The following is a 20,069-nucleotide window of genomic DNA, read 5'->3' on the forward strand; positions in this document are numbered from 1 at the left end:
GTTTGTGATAAGCACATATAGACCTTCTCTCAACTAGACCAGTTTGTGATAAACACATATAGACCTTCTCTCAACTAGACCAGTTTGTGATAAGCACATATAGACCTTCTCTCAACTGGACCAGTTTGTGATAAGCACATATAGACCTTCTCTCAACTGGACCAGTTTGTGGTAAGCACATATAGACCCTCTCTCAACTAGACCATTTTTTAATAAGCACATATAGAGCTTCTCTCAACTAGAACATTTTGTAATAAGCACATATATACCCTCTCTCAACTAGACTGGTTTGTGATAAGCACATATAAATCTTCTCCCAATTAAACCTGCATGTGATAAGGGCATATAGCCCCTCTACCAACTAGACCAGTTTGTGATAAGCACATATAGACCCTCTCTCAACTAGACCAGTTTGTGATAAGTGCATACAGACCCTCTCCCAACTAGCCCAGCTTGTGATAAGCACATATAGACGTTCTCTCAACTAGACCAGTTTTTGATAAGCACATATAGACCTTTCGTCAACTACACCATTTTGTAATAAGCACATATAGACCCTCTCCCAACTAGGCCAGTTTGTGCTAAGCACATATAGACCCTCTCTCAACTAGACCAGTTTGTGATAAGCACATATAGACCTTCTCTCAACTGGACCAGTTTGTGATAAGTACATATAGACCTTCTCTCAACTAGACCAGTTTGTGATAAGCGCATATAGACCTTCTCTGAACTAGACCAGTTTGTGATAAGCACATATAGACCTCTCAACTAGACCAGCTTGTGATAAGCACATATAGACCATCTCTCCACTAGACCAGTTTGTGATAAGCACATATAGACCTTCTCTCAACTAGACCAGTTTGTGATAAGCACATATAGACCTTCTCTCAACTGGACAGTTTGTGATAAGCACATATAGACCTTCTCTCAACTAGACCAGTTTGTGATAAGCACATATAGACCTTCTCTCAACTGGACAGTTTGTGATAAGCACATATAGACCATCTCTCAACTAGACCAGTTTGTGATAAGCACATATAGACCTTCTCTCAACTGGACCAGTATGTGATAAGCACATATAGACCTTCTCTCAACTGGGCCAGTTTGTAATAAGCACATATAGACCTTCTCTCAACTAGACCAGTTTGTGATAAGCACATATAGACCTTCTCTCAACTAGACCAGTTTGTGATAAGCACATATAGACATTCTCTCAACTGGACCAGTTTGTGATAAGCACATATAGACCTTCTCTCAACTAGATCCTCTTGTGATAAGCAGATAGAGATCTTCTCTCAACTAGACTATCTTGTGATAAGCAGATATAGACCTTCTCTCAACTAGACAAGTTTCTCATAAGCACATATAGATCTTCTCTAAACTAGATCAGTTTGTGATAAGAACATATTACCCCTCTCCCAATTAGAACAGTTTGTGATAAGCAGATATAGACCTTCTCTCAACTAGACCAATTAGTGATAAGCACATATAGACCCTCTCCCAAAAAAAAAGTTTATTGGATGAGTCAATACTAACCATCCCTTGGAGCTTCATAAGTTTATATTTGGCCTTTATTTTAGAAAAACCTGAGAGTTCAGATATGTATTATTTTGTTTCTATTAACTTCATTATCTAGCACCCAGTAAGCCATATATGCCACTTATACCACTGTGAGCACTATATGTTTATTTATATAATGCTTATATTATGCTGGTAGATATGCATGTTATGCATTTATCAGTCGTGGCTCTTCATCATCTAATTTTTCTGCTTTGTTTTCATGTCTGATCAGAACAACATAAGCAATTAATGCTTATATAGATTTATGTTTATGTAATAAGAATCTATAGGTGGAAGGTGCATGATGTGTTTGTAACAACTTTTTGTTTTGTATGTCATTTGGTGAAAACATTTTATTCAATAAAGTTTTATGCTGGGTTTACAATTCTTTATAGTTTACTGGATATGCTTTATTGTTCTAGTTAAAGGAACAGTCAACACCAGAATTTGTGTTCCTTAAAAAGATAGATAATCCCTTCATTACCCATTACCCGGTTTTGCATAACCAACACAGTTATATTAATACACTTTTTACCTCTGTGACTACCTTGTTTTTAAGCCTCCACAGACTGCCCCTAATTTCAGTTCTTTTGACAGACTTGCATTTTAGCCAATCTGTGCTGACTCCAAGGTAACTTCACGTGTGTGAGCTCAATGTTATCTATATCAGTGGTTGCCAACCGCGGTCCTCAAGGACCCCCAACAGTCCTGGTTTTCATTATAGCTAAACCAGTGCACAGGTGAAGTAATCAGCTGATCTGTAACCAAACTGCTCTCATCCATCAGCTGATTATTTCACCTGTGCACTGGTTCAGCTATAATGAAAACCAGGACTGTTGGGGGTCCTTGAGGACCGCGGTTGGCAACCACTGATCTATATGACAAACATGAACTAATGCCCTCTAGTGGTGAAAAAATTACATAATGCATTCAGATTAGAGAAATTAGCATATGAGCCTAACTAGGTTTAGCTTTGAACTAAGAATACCAAGAGAACAAAGCAAAATTGGTGATAAAAGTAAATTGGAAAGTTGATTAAAATTATATGCCCTATCTGAATCATGAAAGTTTATTTTGGACTTGACTGCCCCTTTAAGTTTAGCTAGCTCAGAACCTTGCACACCCTTGGTGTAGTTTAAACGTTTATGTGACACTCTATTTCATGGGCATATGGTAGGTGGGCAAGAGGGGACAAATAACACCCTTCAATAGGAAGTTCTTTATATCCAATCAAAGGCACACACTTGATCCACTATTTTTAAAATGATGTGCAACTCATGTGTACAATATGCATATATCTCCTGTGGCACATTACCACTGATATTCTTCTGTTCTAGAAGTTTTATAATTGTGCCACGCAGAAGAATTTGCTTCTGCACTAGACCTTTAAACACTGAGATACTGGGTATGTATAGGGAAATTATATTGATTACTGTATGTATCAATCAAGAAGTGCAGGATCCTTTATTTATTAGAGGTCTCAATGAACTGTGCCATAAAAATAAATTTCCTAAAAGCAGAGATGTTCTGATAGCCAAAACGTTGTAGATATAGCATGATGAGATCTTACCGGTCCTGTTATCCCCAATCCTGTAAAACCCTTGCACAGGTGATATTGCTGCAGCTAACCTGTAACTGAGGTGATTTTGTTACTATGGTTACCTTGTCGTTGTGACAGTTTAATAACTGTGTTAATTCCTGGCAAGAACCAAAAAACCTCCTGGATAATTTAGAGTCTTCAAGAATGATAGTAAAATAATGCTAAGCCAAATGGGTTAGACCTAAATTTATATTTCAACAGCAATTAATATCATTCATACCAGACTAGATCTAAGAATGATTTAGGCATTCCTCAGGAAGAGTATATATTTTTTTTACTTCTACTCTAATTAATGATTTGTCTCACCACAGCTTCCTGTTTGACCTGGAGGAGGAGTTTGAAACCGACATCTACAGCTTCCAGGTGTGTAACCAGGTCCTCATTCATGAGCTGAACTTCCGCAGAGTCTACCTGCCCTACGTGACCAACCAATCCTATCAGGAACGGACTTTCCAAAGACTGCTGTAAGGAGATACTGTGTATCCTCTCACTGTCTACTCTAATTCATATATTGGGAGAGTTACAAGTTATTGGATAGGGTGAGAGATAAATGGGATTAGTTATCAGATTTTGATATAGATGTCAGAATGTTTGAGTATGGACATAAATGATGGTGTTATGTAACTAGGTATCCTAACAAATCAAATGTGCTTGTATATTAGTAGTAACAACCCCAGGTTTCAGCAAGTCTTGGATAAACTAGAAAGTGACCCTGTGTGCCAGAGACTCAGCCTCAAATCTTTCCTAATACTCCCGTTTCAAAGGATAACACGTCTCCGGCTGTTGTTGCAGGTGATTACTATATTACTAAGTATGACACTATCTAACTATTACTCAGAGTGTTACTCAATGCAATGCTGCACTTTCCCTGTGTGATGATATACAAGTGTTAGCCAGTGTGCTACCATATGAGTGTTAGCCAGTGTGCTACCCAGTGTGCTACCATATGAGTGTTAGCCAGTGTGCTACCATATGAGTGTTAGCCAGTGTGCTACCATATGAGTGTTAGCCAGTGTGCTACCATATGAGTGTTAGCCAGTGTGCTACCATATGAGTGTTAGCCAGTGTGCTACCATATGAGTGTTAGCCAGTGTGCTACCATATGAGTGTTACCCAGTAAGATAGCATATGAGTGTTACCCAGTGTGATGCCATATGAGTGTTACCCAGTGAGATAGCATATGAGTGTTACCCAGTGTGATGCCATATGAGTGTTAGCCAGTGGGATACTATAAAACTGTTACCCAGTGGGATACAATACAAGTGTTACCCAGTGGGATGCAATATGAGTATTACCCAGGGGGATATTATAAAACTGTTACCCAGTGTAATATCATATGAGTGTTACCCCAGTGTGATATTATAAAACTGTTACCCAGTGTGATATTATAAAACTGTTACCCAGTGTGATACCATATGAGTGTTACCCCAGTGTGATATTATAAAACTATTACGCAGTGTGATATTATAAAACTGTTACCCAGTGTGATACCATATGAGTGTTACCCCAGTGTGATATTATAAAACTGTTACCCAGTGTGATATCATATGAGTGTTACCCCAGTGTGCTATCATAAAACTGTTACCCAGTGTAAAACCATATGAGTGTTACTCCAGTGTGATATTCTAAAACTGTTACCCAGTGATACCATAAGTGTTACCGCAGTGTGATATTATAAAACTGCTACCCAGTGATACCATGAGTGTTACCCCAGTGTGATATTATAAAACTGTTACCCCAGTGATACCATATGAGTGTTACCCCAGTGTGATATTATAAAACTGTTACCCAGTGTGATACCATATGAGTGTTACCCCAGTGTGATATTATAAAACTGTTACCCAGTGTGATACCATATGAGTGTTGCCCCAGTGTGATATTCTAAAACTGTTACCCAGTGATACCATGAGTGTTACCGCAGTGTGATATTATAAAACTGTTACCCAGTGATACCATATGAGTGTTACCCCAGTGTGATATTCTAAAACTGTTACCCCAGTGACAATGAGTGTTACCCCAGGGTGATATTCTAAAACTGTTACCCAGTGTAATATCATATGAGTGTTACCCCAGTGTGATATTATAAAACTGTTACCCAGTGTGATATTATAAAACTGTTACCCAGTGTGATACCATATGAGTGTTACCCCAGTGTGATATTATAAAACTATTACGCAGTGTGATATTATAAAACTGTTACCCAGTGTGATACCATATGAGTGTTACCCCAGTGTGATATTATAAAACTGTTACCCAGTGTGAAACCATATGAGTGTTACCCCAGTGTGATATTCTAAAACTGTTACCCAGTGATACCATAAGTGTTACCGCAGTGTGATATTATAAAACTGCTACCCAGTGATACCATGAGTGTTACCCCAGTGTGATATTATAAAACTGTTACCCAGTGTGATACCATATGAGTGTTACCCCAGTGTGATATTCTAAAACTGTTACCCAGTGATACCATAAGTGTTACCGCAGTGTGATATTATAAAACTGCTACCCAGTGATACCATGAGTGTTACCCCAGTGTGATATTATAAAACTGTTACCCAGTGTGATACCATATGAGTGTTACCCCAGTGTGATATTCTAAAACTGTTACCCAGTGTGATACCATATGAGTGTTACCCCAGTGTAATATTCTAAAACTGTTACCCAGTGTGATACCATATGAGTGTTACCGCAGTGTGATATTCTAAAACTGTTACCCAAGTGACAATGAGTGTTACCCCAGTGTGATATTCTAAAACTGTTACCCCAGTGACAATGAGTGTTACCCCAGGGTGATATTATAAAACTGTTACCCAGTGATACCATATGAGTGTTACCCCAGTGTAATATTCTAAAACTGTTACCCAGTGATACCATGAGTGTTACCGCAGTGTGATATTCTAAAACTGTTACCCAAGTGACAATGAGTGTTACCCCAGTGTGATATTCTAAAACTGTTGCCCCAGTGACAATGAGTGTTACCGCAGTGTGATATTATAAAACTGTTACCCAGTGATACCATATGAGTGTTACCCCATTGTGATATTCTAAAACTGTTACCCAAGTGACAATGAGTGTTACCCCAGTGTGATATTCTAAAACTGTTACCCCAGTGACAATGAGTGTTACCCCAGGGTGATATTATAAAAATGTTACCCAGTGTGATACCATATGAGTTTTTCCTACTGTGATGTGATACTCTACAACTGTTACCCATTAAGATATTGAGTGTTACCCAGTTTGATACCATATTAGTTTTACCTACTGTGATGTGATACTATACAAGCGTTACCCATTACAATATTAAGTGTTACACAGTGTGATAGCATGTGATTGTTACTTATTGTGATACTGTAAAACTCTCTATAACATGATACTGTTTAGTGTGATACCATATTACTGCTCTGTATCCTGTATGATGGCATAACACATTTTTCCTGTGTGCAGCTGTATGGATGGTACCATATGTGTTACAGCTTTGAGTACATCTGCTGCCCTATGTGTGATATGTAACTTACCTTACTAGGTGGTTTTGTCACTCTGTGTTATTGTGTGGCTCTGTGTCTACATGTGTAATTATTTCATTATGTGTGTTACTGGCTTACAGCACGATAGTGTTACTCTCACGCTGTGTCTGCGTTTGTAAGTCTCTGTGTGTGTTACTGGCTTACAACACATGATAGTGTTACTCTCACACTGTTATTGTGTGGCTCTGTGTCGTCTCAGTCTCATTATGTGTGTTACTGGCTTGCAGTACATGGTAGTTTTACTCTGTGTCATTTACCATATAACTATAACCATTGGACCTTGTTACACAGTTTAACCATTTTATCTCCCAGAACATTCTAAAGCGCAGTACCCCTGGATCCAGCGAGGAGTCTGAAGCTACGGCAGCCCATAATGCTCTGGAGAAGGTGAGACAAAGAAAACTACCCCCATTATTTAGGCCCCTCATTACATAGAATACAAGTGACCGCATGGAGTGATAGTTTGGTTTTCTCCTCCATGTGAACTCATCTGAGGTGAGTTTTCTACTTGGAATAATTTATTAAAACCATCAGCCACATTCCAATGTGCACTATCGACCGTTTCAGCTATCCAAATACCCATAATTGCCCTCAAAATCTACATATAATGTCAATCAAAAACCTAGAAAGATCAACTCAATGTGTAGTATTGCTAATTAAATAAAAAATAAAACTTATATTAAAAAAACTCAGTGTGATACACGTAAAAGGGACAAAGAAGTCTAAATTTAAATGCCTATGTATTCTGATGTTGAAAATAAACATTTTGCCTAACACAAATGTAAAGGGAATATGCTTCTCGTAAGGCTCAGTTTCAGAGATACATGGGGCATACGCACATACGTACTCACTCAAACATCACTCTCTCTCAGAGGACTGGTGGTGGCATTTGTCAGTGATGACACAAACTGATTCATAACTGGCAAAATATATACTAGTTGGACACGGCATATGCCCATATGCTCTATGCACAGTAAAAGCTATACATTAAACAGTCAGAAATTTCACTAGAAGCATTTTTACAGATGTGTACAGCAAAAAAATGATTCTATTCAAATCTGAAATGCATTTGTTTATTTCAATTTTTGCTTTTATCAACCAATATTTTCCCCTTTGGCATAAAATGTCAGCAAACATGGAGCCTACACCTTAACTATCTGTAATTAAATACAAAATACAGCACATTCTATATCTTGGAGCATATATTTAGCCAATACTTACCAGAAACAAGCACCACACTTCTCCACTCCCCTTAGCAGCGCTTCCATTCTTAGTATTAGATACTTACAAACCAGACAAAGCCAGAGTGGGATCCTGGTCAGTATAATCTAGGGAGGTGTGTGCCAAGATATAGAAATTGTATTTTAGAATATGTTATCTTGATACTCTGTAGCCAGTACTCACCATAAATGAGCAATTCCCAAAGAGGATAAACTAGGGCAGGTAAATAATGATGATATTCAAAACCTTAGCCTTGTAAAAAGTGCTTGATTTAATCTACTGACATATTTGCAAACTGAGACAATTGTTTACACTCTGGAACACCTGGGTAGGCAAACCATCATTGTGTCTTTTTTTCATGGGAGAAGACACCTTCATGGCCTCTTCCTCTTATCTGTCTGTGACCTCTGCATCTGGGAGGAAAAGGTTCTTTAGATTGATGCTGTTTAGAGCAAAACTGAAACTTTTACCAGAAATCATAACACAGAAGCTTATTAGATTTAAACCTTTGCGGCAGAAAAACCACTTATCTCTAGACCTCTTGGATATTAACTGATTTGTTTAGTTATTCAGAGACTTACATGTGTTACTCCTCATGTGTCTCAACATGTCCCAAGTGGTGCGGCCAATATAAGTAACAAAGCATGCATGTGTGATTATGTCACAATTATGTGCCCAGAACAGCACCCACCAGAGTAATATAGACAAATGGATACTACAACAACAATATTGTATGTAAGCTTACTGCATCCTACACCACAAACCCACACAGCCTACCAGTAATAGGAGAAGCAGTCTAGTCCTGCCACAAGTTAGGAGCAAGAGTTGGTTTCTGTCCATTCCCCTTTAGGGGGTTCAGTTTATTTCTGGTGAATACTGGCTAGGGTGAGGCAAGATAAGGGATAACCAATAAAAGACACAGGTTCCTTCTACTAATAGAGACATAGACTAAGGTTTAGAAAAGGATCATTTTATAGCTCCATACATCTAGATAGCAGATCGGTCACATGCTGAATGTAAGGGGCTGCCCTATTAGCAGATACTGAATTATTTCTTTGTTTTTTTCTGGATGTTACCAAATGTAGCTCATTAGAGACTGTAATGAGAGTGTCCAGAGAATGAAGGACACAGAGGAACTAATACTTCTGAACCAGAGGATCCAGTTTGAATGTAAGGTGAGAATCAGACTCTATACAATGGTTATATATGATGTTAGCTTACAAGAGGGGCGCTATGTGTCAGTCACCTTGTAAGGTGGATACACAAAAAGTAAACACATACACTCAAGTAACCAGTTCTGTTGTTCATTACTAAATTAGAGACAAAGGAACCTACATGCAAACAAACACCTATAGGGAGATATTAATCACTGATTATGCCTATTTATAAAGGAACCTACATGCAAACAAACACCTATGGGAGATATTAATCACTGATTATGCCTATTTATAAAGGAACCTACATGCAAACACCTATAGGAGATATTAATCACTGATTATGCCTATTTATAAAGGAACCTACATGCAAACAAACACCTATGGGAGATATTAATCACTGATTATGCCTATTTATAAAGGAACCTACATGCAAACAAACACCTATGGGAGATATTAATCACTGATTATGCCTATTTATAAAGGAACCTACATGCAAACAAACACCTATAGGGAGATATTAATCACTGATTATGCCTATTTATAAAGGAACCTACATGCAAACAAACACCTATGGGAGATATTAATCACTGATTATGCCTATTTATAAAGGAACCTACATGCAAACAAACACCTATGGGAGATATTAATCACTGATTATGCCTATTTATAAAGGAACCTACATGCAAACAAACACCTATAGGGAGATATTAATCACTGATTATGCCTATTTATAAAGGAACCTACATGCAAACAAACACCTATAGGGAGATATTAATCACTGATTATGCCTATTTATAAAGGAACCTACATGCAAACAAACACCTATGGGAGATATTAATCACTGATTATGCCTATTTATAAAGGAACCTACATGCAAACAAACACCTATAGGGAGATATTAAACACTGATTATGCCTATTTATAAAGGAACCTACATGCAAACAAACACCTATGGGAGATATTAATCACTGATTATGCCTATTTATAAAGGAACCTACATGCAAACAAACACCTATAGGGAGATATTAATCACTGATTATGCCTATTTATAAAGGAACCTACATGCAAACAAACACCTATAGGGAGATATTAATCACTGATTATGCCTATTTATAAAGGAACCTACATGCAAACAAACACCTATAGGGAGATATTAATCACTGATTATGCCTATTTATAAAGGAACCTACATGCAAACAAACACCTATGGGAGATATTAATCACTGATTATGCCTATTTATAAAGGAACCTACATGCAAACAAACACCTATGGGAGATATTAATCACTGATTATGCCTATTTATAAAGCAACCTACATGCAAACAAACACCTATGGGAGATATTAATCACTGATTATGCCTATTTATAAAGGAACCTACATGCAAACAAACACCTATATGGAGATATTAATCACTGATTATGCCTATTTATAAAGGAACCTACATGCAAACAAACACCTATAGGGAGATATTAATCACTGATTATGCCTATTTATAAAGGAACCTACATGCAAACAAACACCTATGGGAGATATTAATCACTGATTATGCCTATTTATAAAGGAACCTACATGCAAACAAACACCTATAGGGAGATATTAATCACTGATTATGCCTATTTATAAAGGAACCTACATGCAAACAAACACCTATAGGGAGATATTAATCACTGATTATGCCTATTTATAAAGGAACCTACATGCAAACAAACACCTATGGGAGATATTAATCACTGATTATGCCTATTTATAAAGGAACCTACATGCAAACAAACACCTATAGGGAGATATTAATCACTGATTATGCCTATTTATAAAGGAACCTACATGCAAACAAACACCTATAGGGAGATATTAATCACTGATTATGCCTATTTATAAAGGAACCTACATGCAAACAAACACCTATAGGGAGATATTAATCACTGATTATGCCTATTTATAAAGGAACCTACATGCAAACAAACACCTATAGGGAGATATTAATCACTGATTATGCCTATTTATAAAGGAACCTACATGCAAACAAACACCTATAGGGAGATATTAATCACTGATTATGCCTATTTATAAAGGAACCTACATGCAAACAAACACCTATAGGGAGATATTAATCACTGATTGTGCCTATTTATAAAGGAACCTACATGCAAACAAACACCTATAGGGAGATATTAATCACTGATTATGCCTATTTATAAAGGAACCTACATGCAAACAAACACCTATGGGAGATATTAATCACTGATTATGCCTATTTATAAAGGAACCTACATGCAAACAAACACCTATGGGAGATATTAATCACTGATTATGCCTATTTATAAAGGAACCTACATGCAAACAAACACCTATAGGGAGATATTAATCACTGATTATGCCTATTTATAAAGGAACCTACATGCAAACAAACACCTATAGGGAGATATTAATCACTGATTATGCCTATTTATAAAGGAACCTACATGCAAACAAACACCTATAGGGAGATATTAATCACTGATTATGCCTATTTATAAAGGAACCTACATGCAAACAAACACCTATGGGAGATATTAATCACTGATTATGCCTATTTATAAAGGAACCTACATGCAAACAAACACCTATAGGGAGATATTAATCACTGATTATGCCTATTTATAAAGGAACCTACATGCAAACAAACACCTATGGGAGATATTAATCACTGATTATGCCTATTTATAAAGGAACCTACATGCAAACAAACACCTATGGGAGATATTAATCACTGATTATGCCTATTTATAAAGGAACCTACATGCAAACAAACACCTATAGGGAGATATTAATCACTGATTATGCCTATTTATAAAGGAACCTACATGCAAACAAACACCTATGGGAGATATTAATCACTGATTATGCCTATTTATAAAGGAACCTACATGCAAACAAACACCTATAGGGAGATATTAATCACTGATTATGCCTATTTATAAAGGAACCTACATGCAAACAAACACCTATAGGGAGATATTAATCACTGATTATGCCTATTTATAAAGGAACCTACATGCAAACAAACACCTATAGGGAGATATTAATCACTGATTATGCCTATTTATAAAGGAACCTACATGCAAACAAACACCTATAGGGAGATATTAATCACTGATTATGCCTATTTATAAAGGAACCTACATGCAAACAAACACCTATAGGGAGATATTAATCACTGATTATGCCTATTTATAAAGGAACCTACATGCAAACAAACACCTATAGGGAGATATTAATCACTGATTATGCCTATTTATAAAGGAACCTACATGCAAACAAACACCTATAGGGAGATATTAATCACTGATTATGCCTATTTATAAAGGAACCTACATGCAAACAAACACCTATGGGAGATATTAATCACTGATTATGCCTATTTATAAAGGAACCTACATGCAAACAAACACCTATAGGGAGATATTAATCACTGATTATGCCTATTTATAAAGGAACCTACATGCAAACAAACACCTATGGGAGATATTAATCACTGATTATGCCTATGTATAAAGGAACCTACATGCAAACAAACACCTATAGGGAGATATTAATCACTGATTATGCCTATTTATAAAGGAACCTACATGCAAACAAACACCTATAGGGAGATATTAATCACTGATTATGCCTATTTATAAAGGAACCTACATGCAAACAAACACCTATGGGAGATATTAATCACTGATTATGCTTATTTATAAAGGAACCTACATGCAAACAAACACCTATAGGGAGATATTAATCACTGATTATGCCTATTTATAAAGGAACCTACATGCAAACAAACACCTATGGGAGATATTAATCACTGATTATGCCTATTTATAAAGGAACCTACATGCAAACAAACACCTATAGGGAGATATTAATCACTGATTATGCCTATTTATAAAGGAACCTACATGCAAACAAACACCTATAGGGAGATATTAATCACTGATTATGCCTATTTATAAAGGAACCTACATGCAAACAAACACCTATGGGAGATATTAATCACTGATTATGCCTATTTATAAAGGAACCTACATGCAAACAAACACCTATGGGAGATATTAATCACTGATTATGCCTATTTATAAAGGAACCTACATGCAAACAAACACCTATAGGGAGATATTAATCACTGATTATGCCTATTTATAAAGGAACCTACATGCAAACAAACACCTATAGGGAGATATTAATCACTGATTATGCTTATTTATAAAGGAACCTACATGCAAACACCTATAGGGAGATATTAATCACTGATTATGCTTATTTATAAAGGAACCTACATGCAAACAAACACCTATAGGGAGATATTAATCACTGATTATGCCTATTTATAAAGGAACCTACATGCAAACAAACACCTATAGGGAGATATTAATCACTGATTATGCCTATTTATAAAGGAACCTACATGCAAACAAACACCTATGGGAGATATTAATCACTGATTATGCCTATTTATAAAGGAACCTACATGCAAACAAACACCTATGGGAGATATTAATCACTGATTGTGCCTATTTATAAAGGAACCTACATGCAAACAAACACCTATAGGGAGATATTAATCACTGATTATGCCTATTTATAAAGGAACCTACATGCAAACAAACACCTATAGGGAGATATTAATCACTGATTATGCCTATTTATAAAGGAACAAGTTCTGCTGGAAATAAGTAAAACGAGAGAGCAAAATAAAATAATTAGGTGGTCTGCTAGATAAAGGCTATAATATACAGAAATTCACTAAAGTTAGAAATGAAAACAAAAGCGTAGAAGAAATAAAAAAAATGACTACTTGAAGAGAGGCGGATATATGGAACATGAGCAGATAACCATGATGATCCTTTTTTCCCAATGAGGTGACTCATAGCTGATTAAGAGACGGCTTTATTGCTGTAAATATAATGGTTGAAGGGACATGAAACCCAAATTGTTTATTTCATGAGATAGAGCGCGCATTTTAAACAACTTTCTAATTTACTTCTATTGTATCATTCACTTTGTTATCTTGGTATCTTTTATTGAAAAGAATACCTAGGTAGGCTCACACAATGGGTTCAATAAGCTCTCAGTAGTGCACTGCTGCTCATTCAACAAAGGATACCAAGTGAATGAAGCAAATTTGATATAAAAAGTAAATTGGAAGGTTGTTTAAAATTGTATGTTCTATCTGAATCATGGAAGAAAAATTTTGAGTTTCATGTCACTTTAAAGTATTTTTTTTTTTTTTTATCTATACAATGTCAGTTTAAGGGCTAAATAAAGAGAGGCTCACATTATTGACTTATTTGAAAGAGGAGATTCTTCAGTAAAGGGCTGTATGTGCTTCCAGTAGCAACAGAGCGCGTTCCTCGTACATTCCCTTCTTTTATTTGAAGGAGCTAAACACAAAATCAGTGACACTCCTGGAACTCCCTCATGCAGCACCAGATGAAGATACAGTCAATAAATTAACATATTTACATATGCCTGTTTCTGATTGGTTCTTCAGCAAAATCCTAATCTGGCTCAGTACAGGAGTCACTTTTACTAGGGGTTAAATATATAGCGGAAATTTGCATTCTCATTCTCTGCCTCTCTCGTTTTACCCTGGACTGTCCCTGTAATATAGTAAAGAATTTAAAACCTTTCTAGGGAAAATGTAAAGGACATGAATATTAGGGAAGAGCAACATACATTTCTTTGCAGTTTAATATACAACAACATGAGAAGACCTGATTCTTACCATCTACATAAAAAACATTTAAATCTTTACCTTGGGATCTAGTGGGTGACACGGATGTTAAATGTTCTATTGTGAAACTCTATGGTTAAACGCTGTCTGTACTGGATCTATCTAATGTCAACATACTGTAAATAATCCTCAGTTTCCTCTGGGTCATGAGCAGTGTGACTGTATATAGTGGTAATGTTTAGTGTTAGACTCTGTATTGCTGTTTTTTGTAGAAAAAAAGACTTTAGTGGACCAGACCAGTCAGGTAGGGATGGGCGAATGTTTCGCAACATTCGAAAAAGGGCACGAATTTTAACACATTCGTTCGTTCGAATCGAATTTCGAATGTTAACATAACATTCTAACATTCGATTTTCGAATATTCGGTTTCGAATTTTACGATTACATTCGAAAAAATTTGATTTCGAAAAATTCGAATTTAGATTGTAATAGTATTTCTAACGCTTTTTCTTTAAATGTAATATTCGAATTATGCAATATTCGAATTCGAAAAATTCGAATTTAGATTGTAATAGTATTTCTAATGCTTTTTCTTTAAATGTAATATTCGAATTATGCAATATTCGAATTCGAAAAATTCGAATTTAGATTGCAATAGTATTTCTAATGCTTTTTCTTTAAATGTAATATTCGAATTATGCAATATTCGAATTCGAAAAATTTGAATTTAGATTGTAATAGTATTTCTAATGCTTTTTCTTTAAATGTAATATTTGAATTATGCAATACGTGTATTCGAATTCGAAAAATTCGAATTTAGATTGTAATAGTATTTCTAATACTTTTTCTTTAAATGTAATATTCGAATTATGCAATACGTGTATTCGAATTCTAAAAATTCGAATTTAGATTGTAATAGTATTTCTAATACTTTTTCTTTAAATGTAATATTCGAATTATGCAATATTCGAATTCGAAAAATTCGAATATAGATTGTAATAGTATTTCTAATGTTTTTTCTTTAAATGTAATATTCGAATTATGCAATACGTGTATTCGAATTCGAAAAATTAGAATTTAGATTGTAATAGTATTTCGAATGCTTTTTCTTTAAATATAATATTCGAATTATGCAATACGTGTATTCGAATTCGAAAAATTTGAATTTAGATTGTAATAGTATTTCTAATGCTTTTAAATGTAATATTCGAATTATGCAATATTCGAATTCGAAAAATTTGAATTTATATTCGAATTCGAAAAATTCGAATTTATATTCGAATTCGAAAAATTCGAATTTATATTCGAATTCGAAAAATTCGAATTTATATTCGAATTCGAAAAATTCGAATTTATATTCGAATTCGAAAAATTCGAATTTCGAATGTAGACATTCGATATAATTAGAAACATTCGAATTCGAAAGTGACATTCAAAAACTGTAAATAACATTCGATTTTCGAATTTTTAAGAATATTCGTTCTTATCGACATTCGAATTTAGAATTCGAATTTCGGTAATAACATTCGTTCTACATTCGAAATTCGAAAATTTGCACATTCGCCCATCCCTACAGTCAGGCAATAGGCTTTCTGTAGTGTATTTGTGCTGCTAGAGTATTTAGTGTAGTGGGAATCCCTTATCAAGCTTTGCCTTTTGTTTGGGTGCCGTCTGCTAACTTATACCGTAGGGCCCAGAGATGAAACTTGTGCATTATAAATAATCTTCCCATCTGTTAATATCTAAGATGTGGAAATTGATTTCTTTAAATGTTTAGCTTGCTCACTTCCACCTCAGTTACACAAGGTAATCCGCTCTTACCATCTCTTCCAGATATTCCCACTCATCTCACAGTCTCGCCGGCTGGTTAAACATGGTGAGGTCTCTTCTCTTGAATTCAGTAACTCTCTAACCTTCAAATGGAAGATCACAACTCGCCCCGTCTATTTACATCTCTTCAATGACTGTCTCCTGCTGTCTCGAATGAGAGAGTGAGTCTAAGCCTGTTACACCTCAGGACGTTACATTTATTTGAATATCTGTCTCTCATTTCTCTCCCCCTCGTCTCTTGCACACTAGAAATGAGAGAACCCTGGCTCTGAACTGAGATAGAGCTCCACTCTAATGTTCCCCTAAAAGAATGAAATATAAATATATACACATATACACACACAGTTTAGTTATTCGTGTCTGAACTTATGAAATGCTCAGACACAATGTTGTAATGCTATGGATGTAAATGAAGTATGTCACCTTAAAATACCTGAAGGCTTAGGGCTAGATTTATCAACGCTGAGGCGTACAGGGGCGCGTATACGCGCCCCTGTATGCCTCAGCTCGCCTGTGGCGGGGCGAAATTACCCGCAGGTAATTAACATTGCACACGAGCGCAATTTTGCGCTCGCGTGCAATCCCGCCCCCTGCCCGCGCACAGCCAACCACGCGCGGGCAGGAGCTGTCAATCTCCTCGGTCGGACTCGACCGAGGAGATTGAATTTCGCCACAATAGAGGTGGCGTAGATGTTAGGGAAGCAGCGGTCTGGTGACCGCTGCTTGATAAATCCCGGCGAGCAAGTTCTTGAGAGAACTTGCTGCCGTAGGGGCTTAATAAATCTAGCCCTTAGAATGGGCTACATTACAAGTGGAGCACTATTTTGTGCTCTCGCTCGTGAGTTAACTTTGTGCACCAAAAAAATATTGGGACCACGTTAACTTCTTCACCTATAGACTTCAATGGAGCGTGAAAACTTAAATTAAAAAAAACACCCATAATCGCGCACTAACCCGACCACGTACATTCAAGAGTGCTAAACCCAACTTGAATTATTAATATTTCTTAATAAATAAATCCCAGCATTAGAGTCTTAGAAATATTTTGAAATTCTTTATATTCCAACAAATATGCATCAAATACTTTGCATAATCATGAGTACAAATGTTCGTCTACTCTCATTCACACAAACCCCATCCACCATACAAAATTACTCAAGTAAGATAAATGAAACATACACACACAGAAAAAAACATACTTTAAAAAATAAAAAATATGTATGTACTGCCCCCAAGGCATCCCAAGGGGGTAATGACCGACGCCACCTGCAACACAAAATATGAAAAAGTTTTTGGAAAAAAAAAAAAGGAGTCTCTCAGCCTTGATGGTACAGTATGTTTGAAGATCTCTTGATGATCCCTTGAAACAAAGTAACGTGTTTTGTCAAGCACTATATTAATCGTAATCCAATCTTGTTTTATGGGTATCGTCCCAATCTCTCATATTAGTGAATACAGATTCTGATAGTTACTGCGCTGTCACAGTTCATAAATACGCTTCATATATACATGTAAACCAAAATAGGCTGCTGTGTCTTATCCACAATAACAGATTACCCACAAATCACAGTCGGTTATGACCGAGGTAATGTTCTTAAATTGACATTCCAACCTCACACCATATCTTCACTCACAGTGCACAACATATCCAACACTGTTTAATCAGCTCTCACAGTACTTAATATGACTCGTTAATACATCTTCGAAGATCTTCAAAAATACTGTACCATCAAGGCCGAGAGACTCTTTTTTTTCAAAACCTTTTTCATATTTTGTGTTGCAGGTGGTGTCTGTCATTACTGCCTTGGGGGCAATACATACATATTTTTTCTTTTTTCAAGTATGGTTTTTCTGTGTGTGTATGTTTCATTTAGCTTAATTGAGTGGTTTTGTATGGTGGATGGGATTTGTGTGAATGAGAGTAGACGTATGATTATGCAAAGTATTTGATGCATATTTGTTGGAGAATAAAGAATGTCTAAATATTTCTAAGACTCTAATGCTGGGATTTATTTATTAAGATATTAGTTTAGAGTAAGGGACCAGACTCTATCCCGTCCATGAGCATATTTATTTTAAGGATTTGTTTCAAAAGGTAGTGCTGTCTTTTTTTATGTTTATCTATTAATATTTCATGTTCCAATGTTCTTCCCCTTTTTATTTATATATATATATCTGTTACTATAGATATGTAAGAATAGATATGTATTTTACATTAACATTTTCAGCTATATATAGAAATATATTTAATAATAAAAAGTACATTATTTTCTATGTGAAGAACATTGGAATGTATAATATGCGTTTGTGCATCAGGATTCGCAATTTAGATTTTAACATGGTACGGTTAGAGCACATGAAAACTTAGTAAACTTAAAGGGACATAATACTCATATGCTAAATCACTTGAAGCTGATGCAGCATAACTGTAAAAAACTGACAGGAAAATATTACCTCAGCATCTCTATGTAAAGAAGAAAGATATTTTACCTCACAATTTCCTCAGCACACCAGAGTAAGTGTTCAGTTACTGCCCAGCTGCAGGTAAAAAAAAAAAAATTAACAGCAGCCAATCAGCATCATGAACTGTTTTACTGTGATCTCATAGAAAACTTAGGTTTACGGGACAGGCATACTGATTGGCTGCTTAAATTCCTTTACAATGGGGTGTGAAAAGGACATTTTGAGGTAAAATATCTTACTTTTTTACATTGTGAGGTTTCCTGGGTGCATGGAATTATTCTATATTTTAGTCACATACCCAGCATTACAATTTAGCTGCAATGGATGACATCACTTCCTGGACCTCTCACAGGGATGCTACCTTCAGTTCAGGCCAAACCAGAACATTCTTGCACTGTGCACAGCACACTATGTATAATATTCTAAATCTCACACATACACTAACACATCCTTTCATACACACACACACACACACACTCACACACACTCTCTCTCTCTCTCTCTCTCTCTCTCACACACACATACACTAACACATCCTTTCTTACACACACACACTCTCTCACACATACACTAACACATCCTTTCATTCACACACAGACTCACACATACACTAACACATCCTTTCTTACACACACACACTCTCTCACACATACACTAACACATCCTTTCATTCACACACAGACTCACACATACACTAACACATCCTTTCTTACACACACTCTCTCTCTCTCTCTCTCTCTCTCTCTCTCACACATACACATCCTTTCATTCACACACTCTCTCACACACATACACTAACACATCCTTTCTTACACACACACAAACACACTCTCTCACATATACACTAACACATCCTTACACACACACACACACTCTCTCACACATACACTAACACATCCTTTCATACACACTCTCTCTCTCACACATACACTAACACATCCTTTCTTACACACACACACTCTCTCACACATACACTAACACATCCTTTCATTCACACACAGACTCTCACACA

General features: G+C 36.1%; 1 protein-coding gene across 5 annotated transcripts in view; it reads left to right on the forward strand.

Annotated features, from left to right (window-relative positions):
* The window catches only part of LOC128640291 (extracellular matrix-binding protein ebh), a 125,010-nt gene that overhangs the window by 92,524 nt on the left and 12,417 nt on the right, over window positions 1–20,069 (forward strand). For all 5 annotated transcript variants that reach the window (XR_008399320.1, XR_008399321.1, XR_008399322.1 and 2 more), the window contains exons 7-11: window positions 3,472–3,624; window positions 3,823–3,952; window positions 6,997–7,071; window positions 8,991–9,080; window positions 16,598–16,755. Coding sequence is in view for 2 of the 5 variants with exons in the window: in XM_053692775.1 (XP_053548750.1) it covers window positions 3,472–3,624; window positions 3,823–3,952; window positions 6,997–7,071; window positions 8,991–9,080; window positions 16,598–16,755 (606 nt within the window). In the remaining 3 variants the exon portion in view is untranslated. The remainder of the gene's footprint in view (window positions 1–3,471; window positions 3,625–3,822; window positions 3,953–6,996; window positions 7,072–8,990; window positions 9,081–16,597; window positions 16,756–20,069) is intronic.

Source organism: Bombina bombina, chromosome 9 (genome assembly GCF_027579735.1).
Source record: "Bombina bombina isolate aBomBom1 chromosome 9, aBomBom1.pri, whole genome shotgun sequence".
In the NCBI taxonomy this organism is placed as follows: Eukaryota; Metazoa; Chordata; class Amphibia; order Anura; family Bombinatoridae; genus Bombina; species Bombina bombina.